Genomic DNA, 15,452 nt, shown 5'->3' with positions numbered 1-15,452 from the left:
TAAAGAGAGGGCAGTGTCCCTGACAGGGAATATTCTGGCCAGTGGTGGATTATTTGCAGAGGGCACTAGACATGCTGAGAAACTGAGACTAATTCAGGGGAGGGGTCCCTGCAGGGCTGCTGGGGGCTAGCAACAATAGCTGGAGAAACTCTAAAGATGGGGTGCCCCTGAGGTGCCTGGCTCATTTTTTCCTGGTTATACCATAGGGCATAGCCCTGCGCAGCCTTTGTGTGTAACTGCTCCTCATGGCCATGGAACATGTACCATGTTCCATGGAAGGTAGTAACTTCCCTTACCTGGCCCCGTAGGGGATGTTCAGTTGCATATCTGCTTTCTCGAACTGCAGATGATCGATAGCTATCTGGTGGACATCTTCTGGGGATGTACTCCCGGAAATGGGGCTCCTGGGGTCCCAAGGGGTGGATGGTTGGGGCCAAGAAGATGGGGGGCCCCGGCTTCCGCTTAGCCTTGTGTCCCTCTCTTTGAACCCAGGCAAAGAGGCTATGCTACGGCAGAAGGATTACGAGACCGCCACTCTCTCGGAGATCAAGGCCCTGCTCAAGAAGCATGAGGCCTTTGAGAGTGACCTCGCCGCCCACCAGGACCGCGTGGAGCAAATTGCCGCCATCGCACAGGAACTCAAGTATGCGAGGCCCAGTGAGGGCTGGGGCTGCTGGGGGAAGTGGGGCGTGGCCGTGAAAAGTGAGGGGGCTGGGTACAGCCGGTGCCCCAGTGGGAAGGGTGTCAATACAGAGGATTCTGAGTACCCCCCAGGTGGAGAAGGAGCCTGTGACCCTTCCCGTGGAGGGCCTCTGGTCCTTCCCTGTAAGTAGTGCAGGACCAGAGGATGACCATGTGCACTCTGAGCTCTCGCTGGGCCTCAGTGGCTCCCTGCCATTGGACATTGGGGTCAAGACTGTATCGCCTCCAGCTCAGGTGCAGGGGGGCCTTAGAACGGGCCTTCATTCATCTCCCAGTGGTCCTCTGAAAGCCATGGAGTTGGGGGTGGGAGGGCATGTGGAAGGTCTTGGTGAAGGGAGCGCACCCCTAGCCCCAGGGAGAAGAGAGCAGGCCGTGGAGGTAACCTGGGTCACCTGACTCTTCCTGTCTCTTCCCTTCCAGTGAGCTGGACTATTACGACTCACCCAGTGTCAACGCCCGGTGCCAAAAGATCTGTGACCAGTGGGACAATCTGGGAGCCCTGACCCAGAAGCGGAGGGAAGCTCTGGAGGTGAGGGCCCCTGAGGGAGACGGCAGCTCTGTGTGCCTCTTTGCTTTGGGCCAGAAGGTTCCACTGCGTTGCCTGGACCTGCCGTGGCCTGTTGAAGGTTCACCCTGGTGCTGGATTGGGCTTTGCCTTAATGGAGACGCCTCCTTTGTGGCCCTGACCATACCTTCCCCTCATCGTCCAGTGCACTTCACAGCCCAACCCCAGCCCTTGGAGAATTTTCTTATTTACAAACCAGACCGGGGGCCAGGCCGGGTGATTCCAATGTGGGATGGTCCGTAGACCCCACATTAAGAAGCAGTGTCCCAGGGGCGCCTGGGTGGCGCAGTCGGTTAAGCGTCCGACTTCAGCCAGGTCACGATCTCGCGGTCCGTGAGTTCGAGCCCCGCATCGGGCTCTGGGCTGATGGCTCAGAGCCTGGAGCCTGTTTCCGATTCTGTGTCTCCCTCTCTCTCTGCCCCTCCCCTGTTCATGCTCTGTCTCTCTCTGTCCCAAAACTAAATAAACGTTGAAAAAAAAAATTTTTTTTAAATAAAAAAAGAAGCAGTGTCCCAGAGAAAGTCTATTCTTTCGGTCTGACTTAGTCTGGTGCTTCCAGACTTGGACCCCTTGTGGCTGGCCAGGAGGACCTTGGGGGTTCAGGGGTGGGGGGAGCAGGGAGTGGTGATTCTGGATCTGACTCTGCTGCAACCCTTCTATCCACCCCCTCCCCTCAACTGCCATTCCTAGCGGACAGAGAAACTGCTGGAGACCATTGACCAGCTGTACCTGGAGTATGCCAAGCGGGCTGCACCCTTCAACAACTGGATGGAGGGGGCCATGGAGGATCTGCAGGACACCTTCATCGTGCACACCATCGAGGAGATCCAGGTGCGCTGCGGACCCCTCACCCCTGGAAGCTGCACCCCCACCAGACACCCGTGGAAACCTCACTCTGCAAACCTTACTCCTGCATGACTGCTCTCTAGGGAGAGGATGGGGGAATGGAGATAGCGTGCAAGGAGTTGATAGGTTTGGAAGAATTGCATTTTGTTTATTTTGACTAGGTAATTTATGCAGATCGTGTAAAACCCAAAAGATAAAAAGAATATATGATAAATTCTCCCTCCTACCTTTGTCCCCCAGCCCCGCAGTCTCTGCACATGCAGGCAAATAGATTTATTTGTTAACACGTTCTTCCCCATACCCCTTTTTAACACAAAAAGTAGCTTTCATTGGGTACTGTATTCTGAACCCTTTATCTTTAACTAAATATTTTGGAGCTCATTGCATTGTAATAAACCACTTCCCCATTCTTTTATACAGCTGTGGAGTATTAGGTTTAAAAGATTTTGCAGAGGGAGAGCCTGGGTTGGGGGAGGTCACCTGGGGAGGAGACTTGTCCCCGACCTGACTGTGGGGTGGTGCGCACTCTAGGGTGGTCGCCCCTGACTTTACCAGCCACAGGCATGAAGCAGTTGCTTTAATGGCTCTGCCTTCACCTCCCCGGGGCCAGCCCTGCTCTCCTGGTTCTCAGCCATGAGCATCCTTGGTTGATGCTCCAGGTCTCCCCGCTGGTGTGGGGCCATGCCTTCAGTGGCCTTCCCACCCACCTCTACCCTGGGACCTGTAGGGCTCCGTAGTTCATCTTGCCCACACGAGGCACCAGTCACTGTGTTTCTCTTGCATCCAGGGACTGACCACAGCCCACGAGCAGTTCAAGGCCACCCTCCCTGATGCCGACAAGGAACGCCTGGCCATCCTGGGTATCCACAACGAGGTGTCCAAGATTGTCCAGACCTACCACGTCAACATGGCGGGCACCAACCCCTACACAACCATCACTCCTCAGGAGATCAATAGCAAGTGGGACCACGTGAGTCCAAGGGCTGGTGGGACATTGTGGCTGAGCCATTGCAAGTTTTATGAGGTCAGGGATTTTACCTTTTTTGTTGTTGATTTTCATTGATTTTATTTATTTATTTATTTCATCATTACATGGCAAGCGTTCATCTGCCAAGTTAATGAATGGCTGAATTTCTGGAACAGGTCAACATGTTCACTCTTGTTCTATTTACTGACTGGCCCCTTCCCTTCATGGCTCCTCCATTCCCTGATCTGAAGAATGGGGCAGGCGGCTGGTCCATTCCCAAGGTTCTGTGATTGTTCCCACCCCAGGTGCGGCAGTTGGTGCCACGGAGGGACCAGGCCCTGACGGAGGAGCATGCCCGCCAGCAGCACAACGAGAGGCTACGCAAGCAGTTCGCAGCCCAGGCCAATGTCATTGGGCCCTGGATTCAGACCAAGATGGAGGTGAGTCTCATCATGGGAGGCAGGGATAGGGGTTTCCACCCCTTCCCAGCACCGTCCCAGCCAGTCAGGCTTGCCCTGTCTCCTCCTTGGCGAGACTCGTGGAGGAATGCAGTCCTAAATAGGTTCAAGATTGGTCTGCTGCCCTACAGAGGGTGTGGAGCCTGTCAGGGAAGGCCGGTGGGTTGGTCCCAATGTCTGGTTCGGGAGCGAAGACCTGCACAGGATAGAGCCACCTGAGAAAGTCCCACAGAGGGATGAGTGCCTGGGGAACTGACTAGCTTAGTCGGCTTATTTGGCGAACCAGGCGTCCCTTCCTCCTGAGCAAAGAGCAGGATCTTTCCAGAGAGAGAACCGAGGCTCGGGCAGGCATAGAACTTTTTATTGAATCGTTGGGCCAGATATTGGGGTTCTGTAGATCAGGGAAGGGGGCACTGCTAGGGTTAGAGCATGATGTCCCTCCGAGCTCCTTGAGGGCAAAGACCATCTCGAGGTCATGTTTGTGTCTCTCCTGTACCCCAGCCCTATCTGCTTAGCACATTGTGCATAGTAGGTGCTCAGGAAATATTTGCTGGGTCGAATTGAGCGCACAGAAAGGGCTTTTACAAATGTTTGTTTACATGGATGAAGGACAGACAGGAAGGGGGATTAGGCCTGGCCCATGGGGCAGGTAGGATTGAGGCAGGCCAAGGCAGGCATAGCCACTGAGGAGGTAAGTCTGGTGCTCTGAGGCTGTGAGGAATCTGGCTCCCTGGGCACAGAGAGAGTCCCTGAGATGGGTGACAGTTGGGAACAAGGCTTGGGTGGGGAGTTTGAATGGCAAGCAGAGGAATGAGCATTTAGGTTAGCAACTGACCTTGCAGCCCCTTTCTGAGGTTGAGAGCTACTTGAGAGACAGGAAGTATTTCATCTGATGATGACAGTGTTTTTCATACCCCTTTATGATGCTATTTCCATGCCAAAGTGCATCCCTGCTGAATGTGTCTTGCTCTCGGCTTACTAATTACCACTGACGGGTTCCCTGGTGCTGGAATAGGAACCGAGGAATCATCTGAGGGGCTGACTGATGACCTAGGCACCCCAGTCCTTACCCTAGGGGCGCAGAGCGGGGTAGTCTGACCAGGGCTTCCTTCTGGGTGAGCAGGAGATTGGGCGGATCTCCATTGAGATGCACGGGACCCTGGAGGACCAGCTCAGCCACCTGCGGCAGTATGAGAAGAGCATCGTCAACTACAAGCCCAAGATCGACCAGCTGGAGGGCGACCACCAGCTCATCCAGGAGGCTCTCATCTTCGACAACAAGCACACTAACTACACCATGGAGGTGGGTGGCGCCGACTCTGCTCCTCCAGGAAGGGAGCCCCGGATCCCATTCTGCTCCCTGCCCCCTGGGCTGGGGCAGGGGACAGTTATTCATCTTCCAAGGAAGCTAGCTGGTCATACTAGGAGGACAGACTCTTTGGAGTGAGGGGATACACACTGCTTCCCACTCCTAGAGCTCGGGGTCTTCAGTCCTCAGGGCCCTCTGAATTTCCAGGGAGCTTGTTGAGTATGCAGACTTTCAGTCTCCATCTCCAGAATTTGATTCATGAGGTCTGGGGTGGGGCTGAGGAATCAAAATTTTTAACAAGCACCCTGGTGATTCAGATGCAGGTGATCTCCAAACACTGGCTTAGGCACCTGCTTTCCAGGCGATGAATTGTTCGGGCCATGAAGGCACGTACGTGAGGTCACAGAGCAGGATATACAGGGAATTACCCAGGCTTTGTTCTTTAATCCTTCCCTCTACCAAACCTGCCCTCCTTCCTGACCTGACCCACGCTGTCAGGTCTGGTCTCTGCTGTCCCAGGCAGAGGCCATGGCCCTGCCTGAACTTCCCTGCTCATCATCTGGGTTCTCTGTCCTAGAGAGTGTGTTGTCCTTGTCCTGGTGATGCTGTAAATCTGGACAGAAGGCTGGATTTGATTGCTTGGGCCATTTTGACAGTTGGGGGAAGGGAGTAGCCACGAGCGGCCTGGGTCCGGGCCTGGGGGGGGGTGGCCTTTGATGACAGGCCCCTCATGCACCCCTAGCACATCCGTGTGGGCTGGGAGCAGCTCCTCACCACCATCGCCAGGACCATCAATGAGGTGGAGAATCAGATCCTGACCCGAGATGCCAAAGGCATCAGCCAGGAGCAGATGAACGAGTTCCGAGCTTCCTTCAACCACTTTGACCGGGTGAGAGCCCCTGCACTTAGAGCAGCCCCCAACCCTTGCCCCAGGGCCCTGGAGGGCACTGCCCAGGGGATGGGCAGCCATGCCGGGCCAGTTCCTGGGCAGGAAGTGCTGTCAACCTGTCCTGGTGTCCTGTGAATTTCCCTGCTTTTTTGAAGCAAGAGCTCATGTAGTGGGTAGAGACAGGCTGTTTGGCCCATGACGCTTGCTTTTCTGCCACGAGGGGTCAGCCCTTGGGAGCAAGGCTACCATGGCCTTAAGGGCAGGCCTGATGTCCCCTGGCTGTGGGGACTATCACTTGCCTCTGCCTCAGGACAGAGGAGCAGAGGCTTCCTCCCCACCGCACCCTCCACCCCCACCCCACAGCCTTCGGGAGACGCTATGGGGGTGTCAGTGATGTTAAGTCATGGGTTCTCGTCCTAGCTCAGGGACAGGCTGGGTTCTGTGTGGGCTGCCCCTCCCAGTGCCCTGGGGCTCCGGGGCGGCCAGAGGGGTGGAAGCATGGGGCCAGGTGCTGCCCACCACCTCTGCCTGCTTCACTGTCCTCCAGCCTCCTGGGTGAGGTGGGTGAGGCCCTCTTAGAAAGCCGGGTCTGGGCATTGGGGCTGGGGTGGGCTGGGCACCCCCATGGCTCACCGTGCTCCCCTCTGGCCTGCTTCCCGGAGCAGGGCTGTGTGTGCCAGGGAGAGGGCACCCTCTGGACCTCGTCCGTGTGTCTAACCATGTGCACTTTTATTTCCCCTCCTCCCCTGCCCCTTCCACCCTCCACCCTCTCCGTCCGCATGCCTTTGTCCCTGTGTCTCCCCACACACACCACCCTCCACCCGGGGCATGGCCCACCCCCCTCCCCTCACGGCCTCCACCTCCCTGGCACCGCATGGCTCGCTGCCTGGCACACGGCGGCCCCAGGATCACTCCGGCACGCTGGGTCCCGAGGAGTTCAAAGCCTGCCTCATCAGCTTGGGTTATGATATTGGCAACGACCCCCAGGTACTCGCCTCCTGCATGGAGCACGCTCAGGGGTGGCATCCGGGGCGAGAAATAACGCGTTTCTCCTTTTTCTTTTCTCTCTCTGTCTGGATCTCCCTGTCTTCCCTTTCCTGTGGGCCTCGGGGCTCGTCTTCTCCTGCTGTCCCTGCCTGGCCTGCGTCGGGCTCCTACCTCTGACCTCTGCCCTTGGTTGTCTTTCGTGGGAACCTGCTCGGGGCCCACCTTCCTCTCTCCTCGTTGCCCTCCATCCTGTGGACCCACTTTTGTACCTCCCTATTCTTTCTCCTCCCTGTGGATGTGTCTCTTCCTGTGTTCCTTTTCCCCTCCAAACCTCCCAACCGTATACCTTGACCTCCCCTCTGGCCATCTGTTCCCTGTCTTCCTGGCCCCGGGCCGGCTCTTCCTCCTCCTGCCTCTGACCCTCGCTACTGCCCCACAGAAGAAGACAGGCATGATGGACACGGATGATTTCCGCGCCTGCCTTATCTCCATGGGTTACAACATGGTAATGTAAACCCCACCCTCCGTTCTGGCGAGGGCCAGCCAGCTGGCCAGAGAAGCCAAGTCCTGGCCAGGGCAGGCTGGAGGCCCCAGGCTAGGGGCTGCTCTCCCCGGAGGGCCCTCAAGATTCTGGTCGGTGGGGAAGATGGTGCTCTGAAGTCTGGGCCCGGCCTCGTGGCCTGTGCGTGTCCCCGAGGCCTGGCCTTCTCCCCTCCGTCTCGGTGCTGGCGTTGTCTTTTGGTACTTACTGTGGAGATGGGCTTTTTCACTCCCATGGCAGATGGCGGGGCTGACCCCAAGGCCAGCAGGAAGGACTGGTAGTTTGGCCTTTCTGGCCCCGAGTTGGCTCTACTTCGTCTTTTCGTGAAGCAAGAGATTTCTGTCTCTGCCCTGGTGGGGGCTCCAGCCACGCCTGCCGCCCCTTGGCCTTCACAACTTTCTCAGTGGTCTGCTCCCACGCAGGCCTTCTGAGCAGAGCAGGGGCCTACCTGGGCGGCCAGGCAGCTCCTGAGCCATGATGCAGAGCGCAGAGCTTGTGGGCTGCCCAGGGCAGAGCAAGGGCGCAGGCTGTCTATGTGGGGAGCCCAGGAGTAAATCCCAGCTCCACTATCTCCAGCTTGGGGACCAGGGGAACCCTGTAGGCCTGTCGTAAGGGTTAAATGAAGGAACTTCCCTGAATGCTGGGCACACAAAGTACGTCTGACACACAAAGTACGGGGTGGTGGGGAGAGCACAGGCTGTGGAGGCAGACCATCCAAGTTCAAGTCCCAACTCTACTACTTAACTGGTCGTGTGACCTTGAGCAAGTCACCAAGCCCGTCCGGGCCTCGGGTTTCTCATGTGGAAGCCTGATGGAAATAATAAATGCCCGTGTCATGTGGTCGTGGTGAGAGTTAAGTGAGATGAAATGTGTGTGGTGGTTAGAGTAGCGCCTGGCGTGCAGTGGTTGTGATTACAGCTGTGACCGGCATTATCAGCATTTGCTCCCCCGGGAACCTGCAGGGGGCGGGAAGCCTGAACCGGGTCTCCACTCCTAGATGTTGTGTCCCTGTCATGCCCTCAGGACAGCCCAGGTTAGGTCAGAGGGCCGCTGTGCCCCGCCTCTGACAGCCTCAGGCTACTCTGAGCCCCCTGGGGCTTCAGGACCATAGGAGAGATTCCCAGCGGGCTGAGGCAGAGAGGCTGACAGGCCTGGGGTTGGCTCTTCTCTCCAGGGAGAGGCAGAATTTGCCCGCATCATGAGCATTGTGGACCCCAACCGCCTGGGGGTAGTGACGTTCCAGGCCTTCATCGACTTTATGTCTCGGGAGACGGCCGACACGGACACAGCAGACCAAGTCATGGCCTCCTTCAAGATCCTGGCTGGGGACAAGGTGGGTCTGCTATGGCGTGGGCACCGTGCAGGGGCCACTCTGATCTGGAGGGGAGGCCACTTGCACCCCATAGCCTCTTCCTCCCACTGGGGCCTCCCAGTGCTGTCCACGTCTACCCATTTCTGTAATGCCTGGGCATCTGCTAAGGTGTTAGGACACATGTTAGCTTAAAGGGGTCTCCTGCCAGGGCGTGGACTCCTTCACACTTGGGATGGAGTGATGAGTGGCAGAGGTGGGTAGAGTGGGGGTTGGGGGGGGGGTATGTGACTGAGTGATGTAAGGGCGATGTCACCCTTACGTCACTCTGGGCATAGGTGTGGAAGGTTGGAGGGGAGCAGGAGGGAAGCCATGTCTCGCATTTGTCTACCCCAAGCAGCAATCCGTTTTGGTTTCCAAATTTCCCAAGTTCCTTGCCTGGCAGTGGAAAAGTGGGAGCACCAAGGGAAACTAGCAAAGCAGGGATTCTAGAGGCCAGATTTCCTTTAATCCTTAATGCCATCCTTTCCTTTCAGACGGGAAAGATTCAGTTACAAAAACCGAAAGCCAATAGGGATTTATGATTTTGGAAATGCCTCAATCCATAAGGGAAAAAAGACTGAACCTATAGAGGTTCCTAAAGGTCTGATTTAAGTTCAGGGACACCTTATCAGAGTCATACCTAGAGCTGGAATGACCCTTAGAAACCACCTTGTTGAAGTGACTCTGGGGCCTGGTCTCCTGACTTCTGGAGGGATCTGATCAACCCCACCCTCCTTGAAACTGGTTCCTAGGGGACTCTGGCAAGAAGTAGGGCATGGGGCTAGGGGCCCACCTTGTGGGTCAGATCCTGTGAGTGAGCCCTTCTGGAGCCTGAAGCTCCCAAGAGAAGCAGCTTCCAAGGAGGCCTGTCATGGGCAAGCAGATAACCTGGACCGGGAGCCAGGCCGGGCGGGGGTGGGGGCAGGCCCAAGACCTGCCGACGTGGTGGAGGAGACAGCAGCCGGGTGTCAAACTTGGATGCTCACTGTATTTGCTGAAATGACACGACCTCCACAGAGCCCAGCTTGAGTGGGTGTGGGGTCCCCTGTCTTCCACCAGAGTACCTGCTGGTGTTGATCCTGCCCATGGTTTCTGCAGACTAGAGTGGTACATGAAATTACAGGTGCAGTTCCCACTTGGAATTAGCTTGGAAGCGGGCCAAAGTCGGTGTTGAAATGGCAAACAGGAGATTTCAAATGCCTGTGTATTTCGTGGTGTATATGCATGCCTGTGTATGCATAATAAACACACGTGTATACTTGCTGTACACGTGGATATGTGTGCACACACTTGCCTGCGTATCCAGAAGCGGGAGGGCGGGGCACTTCCTGCCGCCCTGAGTGAGGGTCCCGGCCGCCCCGCCCGCTCTCTCTGCAGAACTACATCACGGTGGACGAGCTGCGCCGAGAGCTGCCGCCGGATCAGGCGGAGTACTGCATCGCCCGGATGGCCCCCTACACCGGCCCCGACGCCGTGCCCGGTGCTCTGGACTACATGTCCTTCTCCACGGCGCTGTACGGCGAGAGCGACCTCTAACCCGCCGGCCCTGGCCAGCGCCCTCGCCCTGCCCGCTGTGCGCCCCCGCCCTGCGCCCCCGCTGCTCCCCCCCAACCCCCGCCACCCCAGCCCGGGTTTGGTCTCCTCGCGCAGCCTCGAACCCTCGAACCGGGCGAGCCAGGACCCACGTGGCGTCGAGCCGCCCTGCCCGCAAAGTGACAGTTTACAAAATTATTTTCTGCAAAAAAAAGAAAAAAAAGTTACATTAAAAAAAGTAAAAACAAAAAACAAAAAAAAACACCAAAAAACCACATATTTTATTATAGAAAAAGTATTTTTTTCTCCACCAGACTTCAATGGAAAAGAGGAAAAATTAACTGTTTGCACCGAAATGTTTTGTTTTGTTGTGACATAGGAAAATAACCAAGCACAATGTTATATTCCATACTTTTTATCGATTTTTTTTTCCTCTCTGTATCATCTGCTGTATTCATTTCGCCAATCTCATGTCCACCTTGATGTGGGAGTGGGGGTGGGGGTGGGGGTGGGGGGATCTTGTCAAAAGGCACATTGGTGCATGTGTGTTTGCTAGCTCACTTGTCCATGAAAATATTTTATGATATTAAAGAAAATCTTTTGAAATGGCTGTTTTCTAAGGAAGAGAATTTATGTGGCTTGTCTTCTCGTTTTTAAGTCCAGAAGTGTGGTTAGGTTCTTTATCAGCACACACTATTTTCCCTTTAATTTTAATATTGCCTATTAAAAATGGTCAGAACAAGATCGGAGAGTGTGGACAACTTTGGTATTGCTTGTCACACACCATATTAAAGCGACAGCATTCCCATGACCGCTGTTTGCTTGCTCCTTGCTTACTGTTTTCCAGAAGTGTGTGTGTGGGGTCAAGGATGATGGGGGCCACCTGTACCCAACCTTAATATGTTTATGACCTTGGCATAGTCAATCCAAGAGTTGGACACTTTACTGAAAGAGCCACCCAGGCGACCCCCTTTATTTTAAAAAAGAAAAGGTGGTTTCCTAGGAAGGCTCCTGTGAGTTGAGAATAAGGTCACAGATGTGACCCATTAAAGGAAGGGGCCGTTTAATGATAAGTCCTACCTTTGTTTTCTGTGGCATGAAACAGCTCTGTGACATCTCTATGCCCCCCTTCCTTGTATCTTTGCTACAAGGGAACACACTGAGGTCTCAATAACCCCTCCCACCCCTTGCTATTCAAAATGTTCCACAGACAACAGCTGTCCAGCATCACCTGGGAGCTTGCTGGAAATACAGAGTCCCAGGCCCCACCCCAGACTTTCAGACTCAGAATCTGCATTTTTTTTTAACGTTTATTTATTTTTGAAAGAGAGTACAAACAGGGGAGGGGCAGAGAGAGAGGGAGACACAGAATCCGAAGGAGGCTCCCGGCTCTGAGCTGTCAGCACAGATCCCATGTGGGGCTCGAACCCACGAACTGTGAGATCACGACCTGAGCCAAAGTCGGACGCTTAACTGACTGAGCCATGCAGGCACCCCATAATCTGCGTTTTAACAAGATCCCCAGGGGATCTGTGTACACTGCTCTGGCTTCTGTAGTTTTTTCTCCTTACCTGTCTCTCCTCCCTGAGGCTTTTACTTCAAGTACAGGGAGTAAAGACAATTAGTGATCATACCAGTAATAGTGCAGTAGACTGCCATTTCCCAAATGGGTAAACTGCACTACAGTTCCCTTATCTGTTAAGTGGGAATAGTAGTGCTTTTGGAAAGCCATCGCGGTAATACATAGAGCTCCAAGAATATTAGAACATTTTGGAATACTCACTTCCCAGGGAAAGAGGCAAGAAGGCCATTCAGAAGGAGGGACCTGGGGTAGAGGTTGGCATTTGCTTTGGGAAACATTCCTGTCAGTGTTACCACTGGCTGGTAAAAAGTCCAGAAAATGCTCAGCGTCGGTCTGCTGTGGGTATAGCTGCACGGGGAGAGCCGTGGTACAAGGCCAGAGGCTGGTCTCGGAAGGTCAGAGTCCTTTGAGAGAGGCCAATACATAAGATGGCTTCTTTTAGCTATTTATACGCAAGTCTAACCAAGGGTACAGTGGGACAGGAGTTGAAGAGAAGGGGAAATCGTTCCAACCAGAAAGTTTCCTAAACCTGGGGTGCAAGCACTTTACCATACCACAGTTTCCAGAGGTACAATCAATCAACCTTTTCACTGCTTGCTTTAAAAAAGAAATTGTGTAAGAGTCCTTTCAATGCAAGTATGCTTACTGAGTTATTCCACATCTTTTAGAGAAATTCCCTTATTTGATTTTTTCAATATTCGAGCGTGCTTGTATGTGGGCAAATGACTATAGTTACTTTAAATGTTCAATCTGTTAAGGAGATAAAAATTTAAAAACCTGTTTCTTAAGCTTTTTCGGTCACCACACTTGTCTTAATATATTGACAATATGATTTTTTCTGTAAAAGTGAAAACACTCTTGCTTGTCCTAATCATTCATACATCTTAAGTTAACCACCCACAAACAACCCCGTTTAAATTTCCCAAAATAATTAAGTTCCTTTAAATATTTTAAACATATTTACGAATTTTCATTCTTTCCATCAGACTCCCACCAAGGCAAATTCAAATTGAAGCAGCAAAGTCTTAGCACAAAGCAGTTGAAGTATTATAAATGTAAATCAAGTTCTCTGGAGCAGTGCAAAGCTGTTTACTAACAATTCGCTCACACCTCCAAAATTAAAATCATGCATCTAATTTCAATTACACATTCCAGATGAAAATCCCAAAGCAGCTAGGTGCTGGGCTCTCTTATGTGTTCAAACTCCTTAGATTAAGCCACAGGTTGTCACAGGTATAAAACTGTGTAACCCCCCTCCCCCCCTCCAGAATCTTAATACTGAGAGTCTGACTTACTTCATCCATTTACTTATTTCTACATAGGTGATTTTAAGTTCCCCTGTGGCTCATTGCTGGGTTTTCGGGTCACAGGTCCAGAATTGTGACATCTGTCATGTGGCGATTCCAAACCAGGACACAAGATGAAGTGCTCACCCACTTCTAGATTTCACCCAAGGCACCGGTGACCTCATGGCCTTGACTCCAATAGTCAAGTGCTGTTTGCTGTGCCCCGAGCCCATGCCCCTCACCTGCTGGTCATCTCTTATGTTTCACCCTTTGCCAATTTTCATTGTAAACAATTCCAGCTTACTTGCAATGATAGGGTAGGTGGAATTTTCTGTCCTGATGCAGGTGGCAGTTGGTTGTCCTGCATCCTTGGGATGAACTCATTGACTCTCTTGCCTATGTAGAGCATGCGTTTCTCTTGTATTTTTATCTGCCTCTGTCCATACATTTGGAGGGACTTTGGTGACAGCCTGATGAAGGCCAGTCTACGAAAATAGCTCCTCTCTCTCTGGCCTGTCAAGCGTTTGGTTGAGATCCTGTGACCATTCCAAGTCCCAGGCCTGTCTCAGGAATTTTCTATGTCCTCCATCACTGGACCAACTCAAAACTGTCCCCTGGACACAGGACTAATGCTCAAAGGGTACAGTCAGTGTGGTGAGTGAGTTACCACAACTGAGAAAGTTAAGATTTCCTTAGGTTGGAAGGGGATCAGAGCCTCTGCCAGTACCTTGGCCTGTGCCAGGTAGGGCTGCTCAGTATGGAGGGTGCCCAAGGATGGCGTGTGTGGTGAGGGGTGCCTCTGAGTCGTCCCACCTAAACCCAGCCTTAGACTAGGGTCTGCCTTCCTGTCACTGACGGAAGGAATACAACCTCTTTTGACATCAGTGCCTTTCAAAGGAGACACGTGGGCTCAGGTGTGCCCTCCTACTCCCCAGCTAGGTAAATAACCTCCCCAAATGGCGTCAATAATGCCACTTACCTTTTGTGCCTGGCACACGATAGGCATTTAATAGGTGATAGTAAGTATTAATATAGTTTTTAAAAAAAAAATTAGCTGTGCTTTGTTATGCTATTTTAAAAACTCTTGAGGCAAAAGGCCTGGTTCTAGAAAAATACCATTAAGGGGAGTCCTCTTCCGGTCTTTGAGCTCTGTGGTGGGCTTAATAATAGTGCCCAGGAGACGTCCCTGTCCTAATCCCTGGAACGTGTGATTACGCCACTGCACGTGGCAGATGGCACTTTGCAGATGTATTGAAGGATCTTGAGATGGGGGGAATATTCTGGATTATCTGGGTGAGCCTTCATCAAGAGGTAGGGACGGTGGAGGTAGAGATTGGAGTGCTGTAGAGCCATAAACTGAGGGATGTGGATGGCTAGTAGAAGCTGGAACAGACAAGGAAAGGGATTCTCCCCTAGAACCTCCAGAAGAAACACAGCCCTGCTACTGACTTTGCATTTCTGATCTCTAGAACTATATAGGCTTACCTTGTTTTATGGCACCTCACAGATACCGTGTTTTGTACAGGTTGAAATTTTTTGGCAGCCGGGAGTCGAGCAAGTCTCTCGGCGCCATTTTTCCAACAGCATTTGCCAACTTCGTGTCTCTGTGTCAATAAAGTATTTTAAAATTAAGGCACACGCATCTTTTTTTTTTTTTTTTTTTTTTTTGACATAATGCTATCGCACGCTTAATAGGCTGCAGTATAGTGTGAACATACATTTATATGCAGTGGAGAACCAAAAAATTCATTTGATTTGCTTTATTGTGATATTTGCTTAATTGTGGTGGTCTGGAACCAAACCTGCAATATCTCTGAGGTAGATGCCTGTATAAGATAATAAACTCGTGTTGTTTGAAGCCACTATGTTTGTGGTAATTTGTTACAGCAGCAGTAGGAAACTCACACCTGCTCCATTGTTCAGGCCTCACGGGAGCCTGGTTGCCTCCCTGACGCCAGGGGCCCATGTTATAGGCTTGAGGCTCTGGAGAAACCACTCCTGCTTCAAAAGCTTGAGTTTGCAATGTTGGCCCCTGGGCGGCTGCCACAGCTGTTGGACCAGAGCCCCTCACCCTAAAAACACTAGTCCACAGAGGAGGGAGATAGAAGCTACAAAACCCTGAAACCCCAAAAGGGCCAGAATGGCCAGGCCTACAGGAGGTGGGTGGACTGTTTAGCGGCCCTGGGCTGAGGGGCTGAGGGCTGCAGGCAGGACACAGTCTAGGACACTGAGTTCTTTGGGAAAATTAGGAGCTGAAGTTTCATTTCAGTTTCTTTCTCTGAGGATCGGAATTAACGGAGATGTCCCCTTGTCCGTCCGGAATTTCCCAGGGAGCCCTCCCAGGCTCTACTCAGTGCAAAATTCTTTTTAGTTCTAAATTTAGAGCCAGTGGTGAAAGCATTTCAGGAAGAAAGGGAGGAGCCACTCCTCTTCCAA

The 15,452-nt window shown here is 52.7% G+C and overlaps 1 protein-coding gene across 5 annotated transcripts in view; it reads left to right on the top strand.

Moving 5' to 3' along the window:
* Positions 1 to 14,878, top strand: part of ACTN1 (actinin alpha 1) — a 100,912-nt gene extending 86,034 nt beyond the window's left edge. For 2 of the 5 annotated variants that reach the window (XM_045451387.1, XM_045451389.1), the window contains exons 12-22: positions 493 to 643; positions 1,123 to 1,231; positions 1,958 to 2,098; positions 2,901 to 3,083; positions 3,386 to 3,520; positions 4,662 to 4,841; positions 5,590 to 5,736; positions 6,643 to 6,723; positions 7,163 to 7,228; positions 8,439 to 8,597; positions 9,993 to 14,878. In XM_045451387.1, the coding sequence (XP_045307343.1) occupies positions 493 to 643; positions 1,123 to 1,231; positions 1,958 to 2,098; positions 2,901 to 3,083; positions 3,386 to 3,520; positions 4,662 to 4,841; positions 5,590 to 5,736; positions 6,643 to 6,723; positions 7,163 to 7,228; positions 8,439 to 8,597; positions 9,993 to 10,151 (1,511 nt within the window). In that variant the 3' untranslated portion in view covers positions 10,152 to 14,878. The remainder of the gene's footprint in view (positions 1 to 492; positions 644 to 1,122; positions 1,232 to 1,957; positions 2,099 to 2,900; positions 3,084 to 3,385; positions 3,521 to 4,661; positions 4,842 to 5,589; positions 5,737 to 6,642; positions 6,724 to 7,162; positions 7,229 to 8,438; positions 8,598 to 9,992) is intronic. The other 3 variants (XM_045451390.1, XM_045451392.1, XM_045451391.1) reach the window with 2 other exon arrangements.
* Positions 14,879 to 15,452: the final 574 nt, after the last annotated feature.

This window comes from Leopardus geoffroyi, chromosome B3, assembly GCF_018350155.1.
Source record: "Leopardus geoffroyi isolate Oge1 chromosome B3, O.geoffroyi_Oge1_pat1.0, whole genome shotgun sequence".
In the NCBI taxonomy this organism is placed as follows: domain Eukaryota; kingdom Metazoa; phylum Chordata; class Mammalia; order Carnivora; family Felidae; genus Leopardus; species Leopardus geoffroyi.
This window is presented reverse-complemented; position numbering and strand designations above follow the sequence as displayed.